Source organism: Mchenga conophoros, linkage group LG6 (assembly GCF_057382185.1).
Source record: "Mchenga conophoros isolate Kocher_MC1m ecotype Shallow Benthic linkage group LG6, M_conophoros_male_GT1.1, whole genome shotgun sequence".
Classification (NCBI taxonomy): Eukaryota; Metazoa; Chordata; class Actinopteri; order Cichliformes; family Cichlidae; genus Mchenga; species Mchenga conophoros.
Genome location: NC_140531.1, coordinates 29,433,569 through 29,450,686, shown reverse-complemented (window position 1 = coordinate 29,450,686; position 17,118 = coordinate 29,433,569). Strand labels below are relative to the sequence as shown.

Below are 17,118 nucleotides of genomic sequence, written 5' to 3'. Positions count from 1 at the left end.
TGTGTGAAGCAGCGTGCATGCTGCAGGAATCCTCTTTAGTTCCTGTGTAACTTGGCTTTTTTTCTCTCTCTCCTGACAGGTGGGTCCAGCGGGGTCTCAGTTTGGGCTCCTCGCTTGCCTCTTTGTTGAGCTGTTTCAGGGTTGGCAGATGCTGGAGAAGCCCTGGAAAGCCTTTTCTAAACTGTCGTGCATCATGCTCTTCCTTTTCCTGTGCGGCCTTCTGCCGTGGATCGACAACATCGCCCACATCTTCGGTTTCCTCAGCGGCCTGCTGCTCTCGTTTGCCTTCTTGCCCTACGTCACCTTCGGGACATTCGACAAGTACCGGAAACGTATCCTCATCGCCGTCTCGCTATTGGCCTACGTTGGACTGTTCGCTTCCCTCATCGTTTGGTTTTATATTCGCCGAATTAACTTGCACTGGCTGGAGCATCTGACCTGCTTACCGATCACAAACAAGTTTTGTGAAAAATACGACATAGACCACGACATCGAACATGTGGTGAACTAGTCTGGAGGCCACAGATGACATCTAAATTATCAAACTGCCTGTGCTGACGGCCTACTAGCAATGATGTGATCAGTCATTTGGGTGGGAACTTTTAAATCTCTCTCTCTTTTTTTATTTTATTTTTTTTATTGTTTTCTACTCAAACTCCATGCAACCAGAACTGGATCACTTCCTCCTCAAAAGTCAGGTGACTTTCCTCCTTCCATAAAACATATCCAGTCCTTTTTTAGTCCTCTGTGTCTGGTACGACCTGCAATGTTAATTTGCTAACTGATGAACATAAAAAAGGAAAAGGCACTCAGGACATTAAAACTGCAAAGAGCTGATGGATCCAAAAGATCTACGGAGTGAGAGACTCCTTCAGTGTATATGAAGAGTCGTGTTGAAGTAAAGAAGCCGAGTCAAAGAAGGAGGTTTGAACGACTCTGTCTGACAGTCGTTTCCCTTTAACTCTGTGGACGACGATACCACAGCGGGTCATCAAGCATCTTGTAGCCCATTTCAGATGCTTCCTTGTTTTCGGTAACACTGGATTAACACTACAGACGCCGTCTGCTGCTGTATTTTTTTTTTGTTTTTGTATTTGCCCATTGCGCGTATGCACTTGGCATGTCGATAGTCTCCGGAGCAGTGAAATGTTATGCTAAAGTTAATGATGTGATCCAAGTACTAACAGCAGTTAAGGCACGGTTCAGTCTACAGCACCTAGTTGCCTTAAACAGAGGCATTTGTTATACTTTGAATACTGCTTGTAATCAACTTTGTAAATAATGAGACATTTTTTGACCCTCAGCTACCAAAGCAAGTTGTCATGCTGCTTTTATGAGCTCGTGTATGCATGATCTTTTTACAGCCACTTCTCCGTATGCCAATGCCACGAACAAATTTTTACTTGAGCTCTACTTTTTAATCACTATTTGATCGTATGTGTCTGGTAACACAGCGGTGCCTAAACTGTATGTTTTTTTGGGGGGTTTTTTGTTTTGTTTTTTTTGTTTTTGTTTTTATTTAATCTGTGAAAAAAAATGGACACAAGAAAACGGTATTTGTTTAGCAGTGATCTCACGGGCTGCTTTTCTCAGATCAAATTAAGATTTGTACTACATTTCCAACTCTGTGAAACAGTCAGACTCACGGGATCACCTCCATGTTTCGCCCAGGTACTGAAATGTTGGTGAAATGCACCGTAAAATGCGTCGCCCTCTCCATTTTCACTCGGTAATGTTCTGAAATGATTTCAAACCTGGACAAACTTCTCTGCACACATACAAGCAGATTTGGAAACGACATGTTTCAGAGGCCCGACAGCCTGAAGTGAAACTGATTCCCCATCACGGGTGTTGTTGTTGTTCGGGGTTGTTGTTTGAGTTGACCCGGACTGTTAGAACCACAATATTGACCGTTGTGTGGAGGATTATGTGAGTTTAGTTACTGAGTGATTATCAGATTACGTGAGTTAGTCTATAGGACTGACTGACGGATAATCCTGCGTTTAAGACAACACAAAAACATCCAGAGTAGGTCTCTTGTTGGATGCTTCAGATGTTTTGAGTTTTTGTGTCACTGTTTTTTGCATTGCTGGAGCCACAGGACTCATACAGACGTGCCCTCGTGCATTTGGCGGGTAAAGTGTGAACAAAGACATCCACCTCTCTTCTTTCTTCTTCTTCTTCTTCTTTTTGTTAAGGAAACCTTTACTGTGCCTTTTGACGTGTGCGCATCTGAATGTTTAACATGAAACACAACAAGCCATTTCCACCATCATGTCTGTATGCAGCAGCTGTACGGCCAGCTGCATGTGCATCGGGACCAAATAATGTCACCCCCCCTATTTACTGGAACAAAAGGGGAATGCTAAAATTAATTAGAGGAGATGTTCACGGTACTGTTATATGTGAAATTATGTGTATTGAAGCAACCATGTGAAAATACATTACACTGTCAACAATACGTTTGTGAGTAGTTTGATTTCATGTTTTCCCAAACCTGACTGCACTTACTCCCCAGCAATACACCCATCATATGATGAACTGCTGTAGATGTGGAGAAAAGGAAGACTTATAGAGATCACTTGATTTTTTTATTTTTATATATTAGTGCAGGGGGACAGTATTGGCCTGGCAAAGACTCCAATCCGGCCTGCAGGACAGCTTTGGAAAATATGAAGGAGAGTGTACATTTTTGGACCTTTTTTAACTGTAATTTTTATACATTTTACATCTTTTTCTACTGATAGACCTCCCCCACAGCCATTTAAACTACAACTAAGTAATAGATTAACAATTAAATAAGAGAAAGTTCCGGTTGTTTAAGATATCACAGAGATTAAATGTGTAGTTAAGTATCTTTACACTGACAAAGCGGAGTTTCAGTCGTCACTTGGTTGTATATGGCCTTTGTCGTAAAATGAGTTTGACATTTATTGAAGGCTGAAAGCTTCAGATATGTTTCCTCGGTTGCTGTTTTCTTCGGTCAAGAACAAACTTTAAATGTCAGTTTTTCCAGACACTTCGGTCCTCAGCAAGCCCAGAAAAATAGAAAAATGTCAAAATGAACATCCCCCTTTCATGTTCAGCAGTAATTAAAAATGTAAATAACATATGAAGACAGAGAGGTTAGAAAATAAAATTTTTATTAGAACAAAACAGTGTAAAAATGAGTTTGTCTTGATTTAAGACTCCGAGGCAAAAATGGAGGCTGTCTACAAGAAAAAGTTGACAAGACCATAAAGAAGACAGACTTTTAAAGTGCCACACGTCCGATTTATAAACGGTCAGTCACGGGATCACTGAAGTCTTAATAGAAGTTAAATGTTAATATTTAGCCTTGCTGATATCCCTCCTTTGTCATTTTAACTGCTGTTACATATTATTGGAGAATTACTAAAGGAATTAGTTTTATTTAAACGTGTCCTCACTGTTTAAAAAAATAAAAGAAATAAAGAAGGCAGCAGTTCTGTTGGACACAAATGTCCAGCGTTTATCAAAATAAAGATTTGGGATTTTGGTTTTTGTGTAACGAACTCACTACAATGCAAATCAAATCTTGCTTTCAGGACACTTTTGCAAACCACTGCTGTCGACATCTCTCTGTTTTTGGCTCTCTGCAGACTCCAGGTCAGAATTCACACGTCACTTCCTGCCAAACAAACAGGCTTCACTCACAGACAGCGATGATCACAAACACTCACTGCACCGCTCATCACGTGCCCCCTGTACCCCGTTTCTCAGGGGTCTTCACCTCCTTTCACAGCTATAGAGAATCCACATCAAGTCTGTGTCTTCAGCAGCCACTGTTGCGCCGCATGAAGGCGTGGCCCCTCACGGGGTAGAACATTTCTGTGAAGTTAAGGGGCCCCACCGTGATGTTGCTGGGGCCTAGCATTTTAAAGCCTGACTTCTGGTAGAAGGGGACCAAGAAGTCCTCACACATGAGCACGGCACGGCGGACGTAGGGCAGGCAGCGGAGGTACTGCAGGTAACGCCACATCAGGATGGAGCCTTTTCCCTGCTGGCGGAAGGTCCGGTGGACGGCCAAAACGTGGATGTGAACGGTGGTCCCGTGAGGCTTGTGTAGCGTAAGGGCGTCCTGGAGAGGAAGAGGAGAGCTGTCAGTAGAAGTAAAACATCCTGCTGGGTACCCACAGAAATATTTAAAGCTTAAAAGACCCCCAAAAACCATCTTTAATAATTAAAGCTAAATGAAGGGCTCAAGTTTAAATGACTCTGGTTTCATTAAAAATAATTTCATATTGGAGTTAAAATGACGTCAGCAGGATTCATCATCATAACTTTTAGTTGAATGAAAAGTATGAGAATTAAAAGATGGTGAATAAACTCTTGAATGATAATGATGATTGTATTTGGGATTAAAAGCTGCATATTTTGAAAATATATCAGCTACATGTTGACTCCAGCCTGCAGTCCTCGAATATTAAATGTTTATAGCAAACAGTCTTTCATTCTTGGTTGGATTCGCATAACTGCGTCATCATGAAGAAATTTAAGATCTGATTTTTTTTTTTATTGTTTCTGCTAGGTGGAAACTTAAAACTCGTACAGCTGCAGGCTTAAAAGAAATTGTCAGGCAGCTTCCATGATTATTGTTGTTCTCTCTTCGGTTGGCACTAAACTCGTATGTCGGCAAGATTTATCACCATCCACTGAATTTTATGCACTTGAAGCGCCTCTCTTAATCTGTGTTGAATCTTTGCTCGACTCTCAACCGGAGATAAATCACTGTCCAGGTGTCTTCCGCTCCGTCTTACCATGGTAAGCCTCTCCTGGTCCCACAGTGAGCCGATGATAAAAGCCACCAGCCGTCCCTCCTCGAACCAGCCAAGAGACAGCTCAGGACACAGAGTAAGGAAGTGACGCACCTCGTCCAGGTGGAGAGGACACTCACCGGAGACAGAGATGAAAGCTGTGTGAGGAGGAGGAGGAGGAGGAAGAAGATAAGGGTCACGGTTGCCACAATCAGACAGTTTTATTAGTTGTGCAGGATGTTAAAGAAGCTGAGCGTAATGTTCCCAAATGTACTGACTGCTAAGCACAAGGAAAGTGTACAGGACAGTTAACTGAAGAGAATCTGCCCGTGAATAAAATCAGTGATGGCTCAGGTTTGTAGAGAGCTTTCTATTCAGTCGGAGAACATAAATAAAATCTGTGTTTTTAGCTGAGAATCTCTCCCCGCAGTTTTCTTAAAAGACGCTTGGCGTGCGTAAATCTGCATAAATACGCGCGTCCTCTGAAGAAATTCAGGCAGGTATTTAAAAGCACCGTTGCTCTGTAACGTAAGTTCAAAGAGTCTGCTTACCTTCTCTTTCAATCTCGAATACACTGATGGCATCTTCCGGGCTGAGGGAGCGGAACTCGCTGGCCGGCAGCGTGTGGCGGCGGCCCTGAGGCACCGGAGAGCGCATGGGGAGAGGCTTCAGGAAAGGCACTGCGCTCACCACAGACATAGTCCTGATTATTCCCAGAAAGTTTCGCAGGAAAACTAAGAGTGCTGCGCTGACAATTTCCTGTCTGATTTCGTGTCAGTCTCTTTTTAAACAACGAGATGAAACTTGTCTGGCTGTCCGTGATCCGCGCGTAACTGTACAGCGAGAACTGGCGCAGACTGAACAGAGTGGAGCGCTTCCAGTATTTATACCGTTTGTAATCCTGAAGTGAGCTGTATGGATAAACCCTTTACTCCCCGTGAGTAAACTGAACCATAAACATATTTACAGGAGGGATAATCGTCTTGCCTCCATCAGACCAACCGATTTGGATTTGCTTAGTTCCTACACCAAACTCGTGTTCGCCTGCTGTAAAGTCAGGTTTAAGTTTCATAAAGTGACGCGACTGGGTTGGAATAAACAATAACGTAGGTATAGATATTTGGAAAATTATTTTCTGGCTGGTTAATCATCAGAAGGTCTGTGATGATTAATTGTCACACTGAGGAGATTGCGTGTTTCTTAACTGGGCCAACTTAAGGGCTCGACTTACCACTCTTCATGTGATTTCTCTGAAGGAGACTTTTGTCTATCCATAGCCGCTTTAAGCAGAGTTCACGATTTTTCCATGGGTTATTTTTCCAGTTCTGTAAGAGGATTAGGCTACAGGATGTGTAGGAGCTTGTTTGTCACCTGGTGGGGTTTTAAGCTCCCTGAAGAATTTATCCTCTCCAAACAAACTTTTACCCTCATGAGATGAAATCATAAAATAATTTACTGCATTTTATCGCTTTTAGAGGGCATTTCCCAACAAATTAATGCAAACTGACACCGAGAGCAGGATATACAATGCTTAACAAATTTATTAAAACACCACCTAAATGTGAGGTTTATGCCACAGTTACACTAAATTAACAATACTGATGATTAGCAAAATGACTTATGTTTGTCTAATAGTAAATTCACCAGTGTGCTTATTTAATGCGAAACGATAATTATTGTTGTCATCCTTGAATTTACAAAAAAAGCTTTTTATTAAGATAACAAATGAAAGCTATTTATTTGCAGTGCTGAACAGAAAAATTAGTTTCAGTGGTTGACTTTTGTGCTCATGTTTATAGGTCAGGTGATGTAATAAATGTAATGGGGACACCTCCTTTTCTGACACTAAACACTTCTATCCCCACGTTCTTCCTAAAAGACAAATTTTACATGTTCTTGTTTGCAAAACTGCAACTGTGCTGAAGATGTTGAGACAGTCGCAACAGTGCTGTTCAGCAAAGGAAATATAAATAATCTGTTATCTGTGTTTTCTCCTGTGTCTTTAGGTATGAGACGGTTTTAAATATTGTTAATGCCGTGTTTTTTCCCCCCTGTGTTTTTGTAGCTTGTTTTTGGATACAATGTCTTCGTCACAAAGACATGCCTGGGTTGGGTTATTTGGTGGCTGTAGGTGTCAATGGTTGTCTTTCTCTACGTGTGAATCTTGTGATAATCTAGTAACCTGTTCAAAGTATTCCCTGCCTCTCAATCTGTCTGAGATAGGTAACCCTGAATCAGATAAGTAGAAGAGGATGGAATATTCAAGTCACATCAAGAATATTTCCTGGTTTTCAGTCTTCACAAATTTATAGACCTGTTCCTTTAAAAACAGATTAAACTGTCACATATTCTGTCTCCTGTACACTAATGGGGTTTACTTTGTAAATGTCTTTGAGAACTTGGAAACTGAGAAGATTATCATAAAAATCCCCACAAAAACCAAATCTAAAACAAAACAGATATATCCTTAAAGCAAACAACTGATGTTTAATTATGGGGCACTGAAAATTAATAAACTCAGGCTACTTCAGATGTATATTTGTGGAAAGATGTTAAATAATAAATAAAGGAAAACTTTTTTTATTGTTAACTGAGCTGCATGTTTATTTGTATAGCGTTCACTGTGCAACAATATTAAATCATTTAGGTAAGATCCACAAAGGATCATAGATCTCATTCACACACACACACACACACACACACACACACACACACACACACACACACAGAGATGTCTTTTTTAACTATCGTTACTTAGGAAAATATAATTTAAAAGGGAACATAGCTAAATATGATGAAATTTATAATAATAAATATTAGTAATTTACAGCAGAAAACGAAATGTAACCATTAAAATATTGGCGTAAAATAAAAATGTACACAATTAGAGTAAGTTAGAGAGTCTCCCATCAGCAGATTACGAATCATACTTTACGTACAGCCTGCGGTCTTTCTCGGTGGCTCCTGTTTCTGGCTCTCGGCGCCCCTCAGTGGTGACAGCGGGTACTGCGTGATGACGCTGCCACACTGCGCTTCATACGTAGCCCGCGTAGCTACGTAAACACGTGCGCTTCGCTGCTTCCAGGTTACAGTTTTTTTTATTCCACCGTCATCCTCGCGCTCCAGCATCGCTCCCTGACAACAGCGGCGATGGCGGAGCCCGTAGCATCGGATGCAGCGGCCAAGACAGACGCAGCAGCAGCGGCATCATCACCCACACCGGGCCCCTCTCCCGTAGCCAGCCCGGGCTCCGAGCCTCCTTCCATGGCTCTCTCCCCCACCGCGGACGGCTCACAGCGGCTGCTCTTCTCCCACGACCTGGTCTCCGGACGATATCGCGGCTCAGTCCGGTTTGGCCTCGTACGGATGATCCACGGCGAGGAGGATTTTAACTCAGACTCGGACCTCGACGATGGCGGAGGGAGAGGCGGAGACGGCGGCGGCGGTGGAGGAGGCGGACGAGTACCGTGCGGTTCGGACACTGAGAGCGCCGTGGACACCCCAAGTCGGCCTCTCGGGAGGGGATTTGTCCGCGTCCAGTGGTACCCCGAAGGTGCGAAGCAGGACATCAGGGAGACAAAGGTACCACACAGCTGCTAACGTGCTTACTGTTTACCCCGGCAGTCGGTGGTTATCTCAGCCTGACGTCAGGACTGCTTTGTTTCACCTGCCTGTTGTGGTTTTTTGGAGAGGGGGGTGATCGGCGGACTTGTTACCCAAGCAGTCATCAGCTTCACCTGATCCATCAGACTAAAACCTGCAGCCTAGCTCGCTAATTGGCTAGCATTCAAGCACACAAGCTAGCTAGCAGTTTAGCTCGTAGCCTCATGTATTTCAGCTGGTCCCGGCAGGTTGAGCAGGGTTGATCCACCTGACTGCAGCCAGCTCGCTGCTAGTACACCAAACACACACACACACCACTGACCGGACAGGTAGGGTCTTGCACAGGTCCTGTCAGGTGCACCTCCCTGCTTAGACACCTTACACCTATTGATTAGCTCATCCTTGACTCAGTGTAGATCCTCAGCTGGGTGTGACCTGGCCTGAGACCAAGCTTTGTGTGTGATAGAAGATCTCTTATTATTATATAAACATACATATCTGAGTTGAACCTGATCCCAAGCACCGAGGTCAGACCAGGAGAACGAGGCTGTAATCATTGCCCTGTCCCCTCTATCAGCTGCAGATGTTTTCCAGCTCAGTCACAATGAATGAGTTAGTTGAACAGCAGGGATTTAATTTGAAATTTTTAATTTCTTTAGAGCACATTTACTTTTCATTGCGTTTATTATTTACCTTAATTAGTTCAGAACATTGAAACCAAACTCGTGCTGCTTCTTTTGCATCATTGTGAGCATATTTTTGCAGTTTTTTTTTTAGTTTTTTTTTATGGCTGCTGGTCATTTTAATATTTTAATATAATTTTGATAGTGCAGATATGCTGAACTGAGAATTTATAGTCTATGGCTGATAATTTCTAATGCTCCTCTATAGCAGGGTTTTACATATCTAACACTAACAATAATTGCTTCCACCCAATTATCTGCTCGATCTACCTCCATGCCTTGGGGTTCTGTAGTGTCCTTTTAGTCATTTGAATCCAAATCTTGTTGATTACTGTGCTTTGTATTTTCTCTGTCCATTCAAATGTCGGGAACATTACCAAGAAGATTTGAATTAATTTTTTGCATTAGTTCACACAGACCTAGAGACTGGATGGAGAGTGGTTGCTGGAGGTTGCTGTCTTTTGCAAACTGTATGCTGCGCCAATAACCTCCTTGTGGTTGCTGCAGTCGCCTGTAGTTTGCATGGAAGGTGTCAACTTGCCCGTATTTGCCAACAAACCATTGAGCACTAGTGAAATTTACACTGCTCACCTTTAATGTAAGAGTTGTACCTTACTGCTGAAACCACCATGTTTCAAAAGGCGTAACTCTTTACTTTGAAGGCAAACATTAGCTATTAACACACAAGTGTTGCACTCTTCAGTTTCACTGCCACTTGGCGAATAAAGAAGTCAGTCTTCTCTGCAAAGGACGAGTGACCACAGCAATCACAAAGAGCTTTTTGGTGCAGCACCCTGTCTGGGCATCAGCGCCTGGAGATTCGGTTAATTCATAGTTTCAGATCATCCTTAAGGACACTAAACCTAGTGTAGGTTATATTTTTTGGGAGGGGCTGTTAAGTGAAGAGGGTACAAAAAGGGTACAAAGATCAGGGAAGACTGTGCAAATGTCCTCAGGCAGATTTGATATGGGTCAGGTGCTTTACCCATGAGCTAAACCAGCACCCAAGAATTTAGACTCTTGCATCCCAAATAGTACAGTTGACATTATTTTAACTTTAATTAATTACATCACTCGTTGGTGGTGGTTGGACACTGTGAACCTGTATGTTAAAAATTCAGCTGTCATTGTTGATCAGTAGTTTGTTGATACTACCAGTATGTTCAACACTGGGGCGATTATGTGGAGTGCAACCAATATGAATCAATACCTTTTAACTGAGATATCAAGGTGATTGATTAAAATTCTGAAGGCTATTGAGGTATGAAATATAGATTTAGACTCCTGGACGCCATTCATTTGTTTTGAAGTTTAAAGTCTGCATTTATAAAGTAGACAGCAAATATTTGCAAACCTCTGGCGATTTCTCTGAGTGATTGCAGTCAGTCCAAATCAGACTGCAACAGCTTGTAGAAAGATTGCCACCCATCAGGTAGGTTGAACCCCCTGGGTCGTAATATTCCCAAAGTATTTGTATTTAATGTATTTATTTAACGAAAATATTCATATTTGGCGCCCCTGTATCGAAACAATATAACAATGCAAAAATACACTGACACTATGCTGTATTGATTTTTTCTTTTTTTTCCTTTTTCTCACTCATAATAATTAACAGAGTACCACACAAAAGCATGAATGCTGGTAACAGTGCCAGACACTCAGATTTTAAGCTCTACAAAAATTGACCAGAGGAATCTAAATGGTCCGTAACACTTTGACTGTCTGGTGCAGTCAGCTGCTGCCTGTATTTGTCTAAGTGGCCACGCCCTGAACTCTAGCATCCTTTCTTCTTCTACTTTCAGCTGCTCCCTATATGGGTCTTCACATCTGCCTCCATCACACTCTATCCCTAGCATCCTCTTCTGTCTCATCAGCCCTCTGCATGTCCTCCTTCACTACATCCATGAAACCTCCTCAACATCCTTTGTCATATATATCCACTATCCCTCCTCTGCACATGGTCCAACCATCTCAGCCCTGCCTCTCTAACCTCTTCTCCAAAACCGTAACCAGAGCCGTCCCTCTGATAGCCTTATTTCTTCTGAGCATCTTCAACTCTGCCACCTCCAGGTTGACTCCCTTTATTTCTCTCCTCACAGCCATCTTTGAAACCTTCCCTTTTGCTTTAGCCACTATTCTTCTGTCACAAATCACCTGCGACACTCGTCTCCACCCACTCCACCCTGGATGAATTATAAAAAAAAATCAGAGATTAAAACCATTTTTCTCCTGGGCAGTTAACATGCTTTTTAATGCTGTACATTTGAACATTTTAACATGGAAGTCTGTAGTGACTGGATTTTGGAGCCAGCCTCGAGGAACAGCAGTGTGGAGCGCTTCAGCATCAGACCTTGAATTCAGTCGAATCTGGACAGCACATATGTGATGTTGGTACAGAAAGTCGCTAACCTGCATCAGTATAAACTACAGTCTCAGCCTTCTAAAACCTCTTGTCAGCTTCAGTTCAGTTAGACATGTAAATTGCTGCGTACATCTTTGTGTAGTTTTACCATTTTACCACCAGATAATGAAGACGTTTTAGCAGGTGCAGACTTTGCAAACCTGTTGTTCTGTGCATCCTCTAAGCTTCTCTGGGGTTCTCCTGGGCTTTGTGGAAAAGGGTCACAGAGTTTAAAGGAGGACAGGCCTGGAACAAGCTCACACAGACTCATTTCAGAGACAGGATGCGACCAGAAGAAGCCTATTTTAGAGCCCAGCGCTGCCTTGCTTTGTCTTTCCAGTTAAATGAGAAAAGTTCTGGTCTGAGTGTCATTCAGACCTCAGTCAGAACAAAGGCAGAACGACGCGCCCCTTAAACAATGACGCTGATGTTTACGCAGCACCATGTCCTCTGTGTCGATGTGCACATGTATGGGTTTCATTGTGTGTCGTATTCGTGATTTCTCCTGTGCTTATCTGCACGCCCAGTCTCAGCAAGCTCATTTTGCATAAATCCTGAGAGTACAGTTTTACATCCTAATCAATCATTCATGATCACATCCTGCAGTATGCAAAGTTGCACATCTTCAAGGTGCTGTTTGCACAAAATTTCAACTTTTTATTTATTTTTTTTTTTCTGCAGGCTGCACCTCATTTTCACTTCACGTTTTCTCTCAGGAGCGATCAGTGGAGAGAAAAGTGATGCTTAGAGTTACTCTCGGGTTTCATAAAGCAGACATTTTCACAGCGAAATAAGATTTTGGACATTGCGACCATTATGTGCAAACTCTAAATGATACAAGGCGATCAGTCTAATGTAGTTTCTTTGTTGCTTCATTTTAGCGCATGAAAGTGAAACCGTTCAAAGTTAAAATGATTGAAATGCTAAAATCTCTGCTTGCACAACGAGGAAGCCTCGCAAAGATTTAAAATGTACACAAACGTAGTGTTGCCAGAAACAGTATGAGATTAAACAAAGTGGTCAGTTTAATGAAGATCTGCCAGCAGGCGTGGTGCCCCATCGAGCAGCCTCGTACGCCACTGGTATTACTTTTGATATAAAAAACTATCAACGACTATGAGCTTATCTGCATGTTGCAGACTCTTTAAAAACTCTATCTGGGCTTTGTGGTCACCCTCCTGACTGACGTTACAACACGGTCCCATTGATTTTTAGTATAACGCACATCGAGGAAGGAACAGTGAAAATGAAACGGCAAGCTTGCTGAGCTTGTGGTGTGAACATGCATCGTGTACGACATGTTCGGTGTTACTTTGTTTATTTAAAAATGCACCAGCGACATCAGTGTACATTTAAATAGCTATTTGGCGGTGCGCTAAACATCTGAGAACATCCGTGTTTACTTTTAAGCCTGCCCAATATCTAATATGGTGAAGGGTGGGGACAATATGAGAAGCTGTGCTGCTGATGTTAAAGAGGTTTTCGCGGTCAGAGCGTTAGCAGCGGTCAGAGCGTTAGCAGCTCTCGACGCCATAAACTTTGAGTTGTTGTGCAATGTCAAGCCAATAAAACCATTCAATTGCACAAGAAAAACAACTGTTGTTATATGATTTAATTTATGATTACTTTTATGTGATTGTCAGTTTATGTATCACTCACAGATGTTAAATTACCGGTACCGTATTTTTCGGGCCATAAGGCGCACAGGATTATAAGGGGCATTAAGTGAAACAAAACGGTCAGATAAGTCAAACTTTACGAAACTCATTCTTCTTGCTTCCTCCACTTCCGTCCCATTGATTAATTAATGTGGAATTCTCTCGCAGCTGCTCTATTCCCATGTTGTTGCAGTATATTAATCACTAACCTCGTATTGTGGATGGATTATCTCAGTTGTTCTCCTGACTGAAGTTTACAGCATCCTGCCATGCGATTGCATTTGTCCCCAACCATTGGATCGAGTGGAAAAAAGTTAGCGTTCATCTTCTAGCTTCACTGTGTTTGTTATGCTAACATAGCTGTGACGCTGGTAATCACGTAGCACATCATTATATACCAGCTAGCCCAACTTCAGTAACCCTAAAAAGCCACTGCTGTTTAGTTTTCGGTCTTCATTTATGTTGGAAGTGATAGCAGAGCTGTACGTTTTAATTTTTTCAGAAATCTCTGTCAGGACATGGTATATCATGTTTAGGTGGAAACTAGCGAGCTAACTTCCTGCTAACTTTTAACTCCGTTAAATTTAATAAATTCTGTTTTCATGGATGCCTGGATGTTAAACTTAATTGTTACACCTGGTAAAGCAGCAACACTGATCATTTTATTACAGATGAAAGAATTTAGACAGTTTTTAACTTTCAAAGATGCGGCAGTGTTCGTTCGACTTCAGGTCCTGAAGCGGATGGAGTTTTGGACCCTGATTACTCTGCGAGGCTCCTGATTACGGTAGCTCCGACAATCCATCAAGCGGTGCGGCTTCCTATCTTACCAAAGTCGCACTAAAACATTTGCTGACAGATTTTTGTACCACATAAAATCGGTTCGAGGTCAGTAAGCACAACCAGAATTCATACATAAGGAAAATTAAAGGATTTTAAGTGCCTCATAGTGCAGAAAATACCCTATGTCCTAAAACATAACAATAGCAATAATTGACCTAAATAATGGATGACCTCATCTTCCGTGTTGTCAAACCTATGACACCATATACCAACTATACATACCTGACCACATCACCACCACCAGGTGGTGCTTTTTGAGTGTTTCCGCCAAGACCGTCTCTCTGGACATGTCGGAAGACACAAACTCTACTGGCGATTACAGTTTTTGGTCTCCTGACCATTCAAACAGAGCCGGGATGTTCAGGAACGTGCTTGAATCTGAAAATCAGCAGGAAATTCCAACAAACTGCAGTCCAGCAGCTCTGGGAAATGTAAGCAATGGATATGATGTATCCATCCAAGAGCACCAACCAAAACTTGTGCTTTCTGATCTTTGGTGACTTTTAATTCAGGTAGGTGGAATTGTTCTCTCTGAGGAAGGAAATGGCATTTCCCTTTTCGTGGCGCTAAAACTTCATACGATGGAGTCTGCTTCCACTTTCAGACAGCGTGCTGAATTTTTGTCATGGGTCATTAATTAACATCAGCCCATCATGCTCAGACCAACCTCACTGAAATAGTGAATTACACCATGAGAAAGTGAATTTTAAAAAAAATAAAAATGTTGACTGGAAATGAGACATGCTGACAGTTTAGTCCCAGGTGGCTGTTATGGTAATGTGCAGGCTTTTTCTGTACCCTGGGAATGGTTTCATCCCACCTTCTGCTCTCAGAGTCAGTTGAATTGTCAGGGCTTTCTTGGCGTGCTGTCATATGATGAGCTCCCACTTTCGCTGCTCTTGCCCGTTACAATGCCCTCGAGTTAGCAGCATTATGCATTCATTAAGGTTCACTGCTCTGAATACAAATCAGACTGATCTGATTTGTGATTAATAAATTCCACTCGGCTGCTCGCAGTGCTTGACCCCACGGTGAAATGAGGAAATAAAACATTAGCATTTTGTCGCTTATGCTAAGCCATTATCGTTATGTTGCAAGTGAAACAGGAAGTTCTGGATCAATAGACATAAATAAATCCCGGTGAATAGGGAGACTCCAGGTCTTACTGCATTTATTTTTGCCTTTTCATCGTGCTGGAAGGTTTTTCTTTTTTTCTGTTTGTTTTAAAGGCACTGCTGAGCAAGTTATTTAGGGAAGCTTGATGCTGCGTTTATATGGGAACCTTTTCTTTGGATTGTCCTTCAACTCAAAGTGCTCTCAAATTACTGAATAGTTTTGGTAGACTTGTGACTTGCACACAGAACCTTTTGGCAGCTGTAGCAGTCCGTCTGTGCAGGTTTCTTCTGTTTGGTCTACGGGGGGAACAGTTCTGCAGTTTTGTACCACAACTCCAATTTTCCTGTACCACAGTCACTATGTGGTGCTGTTAAAACACGCCAGTCTGGTGAAACCTGGAATTTTGAAAAATCGTGCAGGTCCTGAGTGAATAGCAATTTTTAACAAAGTACATGAAAAGGAATAAGTGTACATATCCCAACATACAGTACATTCAAGCATGTTTAGCATGGGTTCAAGCCTGATAATGTAGAGCTTAGTTTGTAATTAATAAAATTAAAAATTTTGGATCTCACTGGAAAAGATCTGCTGATCTGACTCCTGCTAGTTTATAGCAGATTTGTGTTACGTCATACTAGTTGCTGGATGGAAGAAAATGCAAATGTATAAGAGAAATCATAGTTACATAAGCTATTTGTTTTTTGTTTTGTTTTTTTGATAATAAGATGACTATTTTGTTATTAGGAAATCATGAACACCCCTACATGGGCGGGGGTTATATTCACTGTATGCTATCCTTAGCATGGAAACAGTGATGGCAGCCATCAGTCTGTTTGTCTCTCAGGCTTGTAGTTTAATTAGTTTAAATTCTTGTGTGAACAACAGGTTTATTGCTCTTGTTTGCAGCAAATGGGGGGAAAATCCATCAAAATTTCAAGTGGGAGGAAGAGCTGAATGCTGTAACCGCAGGGTGACTCCCATCTGTCAACCTGGCCCTCCACCCTGCCCCCATCCATCCAGCTACACAAGTGTGGTCAACCCCCCCAGCTGACCTACACAATAGAAACATGTCTTTCACTGTGTGGGCTGACTGCTGATTTACACTCGGGCCACTGCACCACACGGTTTTCTTTCACTTCTTATCCATCTTCTGGTCATGATCACATACATTGCTTTTAGTCCCATCGAGCCCTCGCCTCTTCAAAAGCATTTTAGCTGCAGCGCTGCCGAGCACTTGAAGAGATCATCTTACTGCTGAAATGCGTTTAAAACACGAGGTCGGGCTGTATTTTTATTTTTTTTATTTCTGGTTCTTCTGTTAAACACGTGGAGGCTAAACAAAGTGACTGTAAATCGATCACCGAGGACAGTATTTCAAGAAATGCACAGAGTAATCTGACCGAGTAGAATAGGTGTGATTAGCTTTAGGGGTGGGAATTAGCAATGTAATGATACAAATTATTCAAACACTCATTACATGGCAAGCAAGCAGTAATGTTTGTGGCTAAAAATGATGCCAGTGGTGGAGGTCTGAATGAGAGGGTCCATGTTCTAGTCTTTACCACAGTTCTATCACTTTATAACAGCTGTACGAAGAGGCTTGAAATTTTATTCCTGGGGTGTGGCTGCTCTGACTGACAGGTCGATGGACAGCCTGTGTGTGTTTGGCTTCACCTCTGCTTATTCAAGTTACCAAACTTGTGGTGCATTTTTAGCTCAGTTATCTAACGATAACATGGCTTGCATTCATAGACTGTATATAAAGGATGGCTCTAACTAAAGGGTCTGAAAAGTGGAGATGGTGCAAAGTGTCTTACATTTGCATTTTTCCTAAGCAGGCCAGCAGACAACGACTCCTGTGGTTGCAGGAAGGGGTTTGTGTGGATGCCTCCCTGTTTGTTTCTTACATAGCCGAAAATGACACTGTGTTGGATTACACAAATATTTTAAGTCCAGTCTGACTGCAGGATGATCGCGCAATACATCACAGTACACACAAAGGAAAAATTGAGTGTTCATTCACTTCGCTGTGGTGTCAG

The 17,118-nt window shown here is 42.1% G+C and overlaps 3 protein-coding genes across 3 annotated transcripts in view; 2 read left to right on the top strand and 1 right to left on the bottom strand.

The window, feature by feature from the left end:
• Positions 1 to 2,461, top strand: part of LOC146572866 (inactive rhomboid protein 2-like) — a 36,680-nt gene extending 34,219 nt beyond the window's left edge. Inside the window, exon 18 of the mRNA XM_085277306.1 lies at positions 80 to 2,461. Coding sequence (XP_085133432.1) covers positions 80 to 511 — 432 coding nt within the window. The 3' untranslated portion in view covers positions 512 to 2,461. The remainder of the gene's footprint in view (positions 1 to 79) is intronic.
• A 203-nt stretch (positions 2,462 to 2,664) lies between these two features.
• aanat1 (arylalkylamine N-acetyltransferase 1) lies at positions 2,665 to 6,987 on the bottom strand. Its single transcript, XM_085277307.1, has 3 exons — positions 5,327 to 6,987; positions 4,779 to 4,933; positions 2,665 to 4,099 (listed from the first exon to the last, which is right to left on the bottom strand). Exons 1-3 carry the CDS (start codon positions 5,472 to 5,474, stop codon positions 3,794 to 3,796), a joined length of 609 nt encoding a protein of 202 aa, XP_085133433.1. The 5' UTR covers positions 5,475 to 6,987; the 3' UTR covers positions 2,665 to 3,793.
• An 862-nt stretch (positions 6,988 to 7,849) lies between these two features.
• Positions 7,850 to 17,118, top strand: part of ube2o (ubiquitin-conjugating enzyme E2O) — a 45,638-nt gene continuing 36,369 nt past the window's right edge. The window contains exon 1 of the mRNA XM_085277305.1: positions 7,850 to 8,357. Within this exon, the coding sequence (XP_085133431.1) occupies positions 7,926 to 8,357 (432 nt within the window). The 5' untranslated portion in view covers positions 7,850 to 7,925. The remainder of the gene's footprint in view (positions 8,358 to 17,118) is intronic.

Excerpts from the sequence above, each read along its gene's own strand:
- aanat1 (XM_085277307.1), bottom strand. The coding sequence starts at position 5,474 with ATGTCTGTGGTGAGCGCAGTGCCTTTCCTGAAGCCTCTCCCCATGCGC. Across the intron at positions 4,934-5,326 it reads ATTCGAGATTGAAAGAGAAG|CTTTCATCTCTGTCTCCGGT; the intron begins GTAAGCAGACTC and ends CTCCTCACACAG. Across the intron at positions 4,100-4,778 it reads ACCAGGAGAGGCTTACCATG|GACGCCCTTACGCTACACAA; the intron begins GTAAGACGGAGC and ends CTTCCTCTCCAG.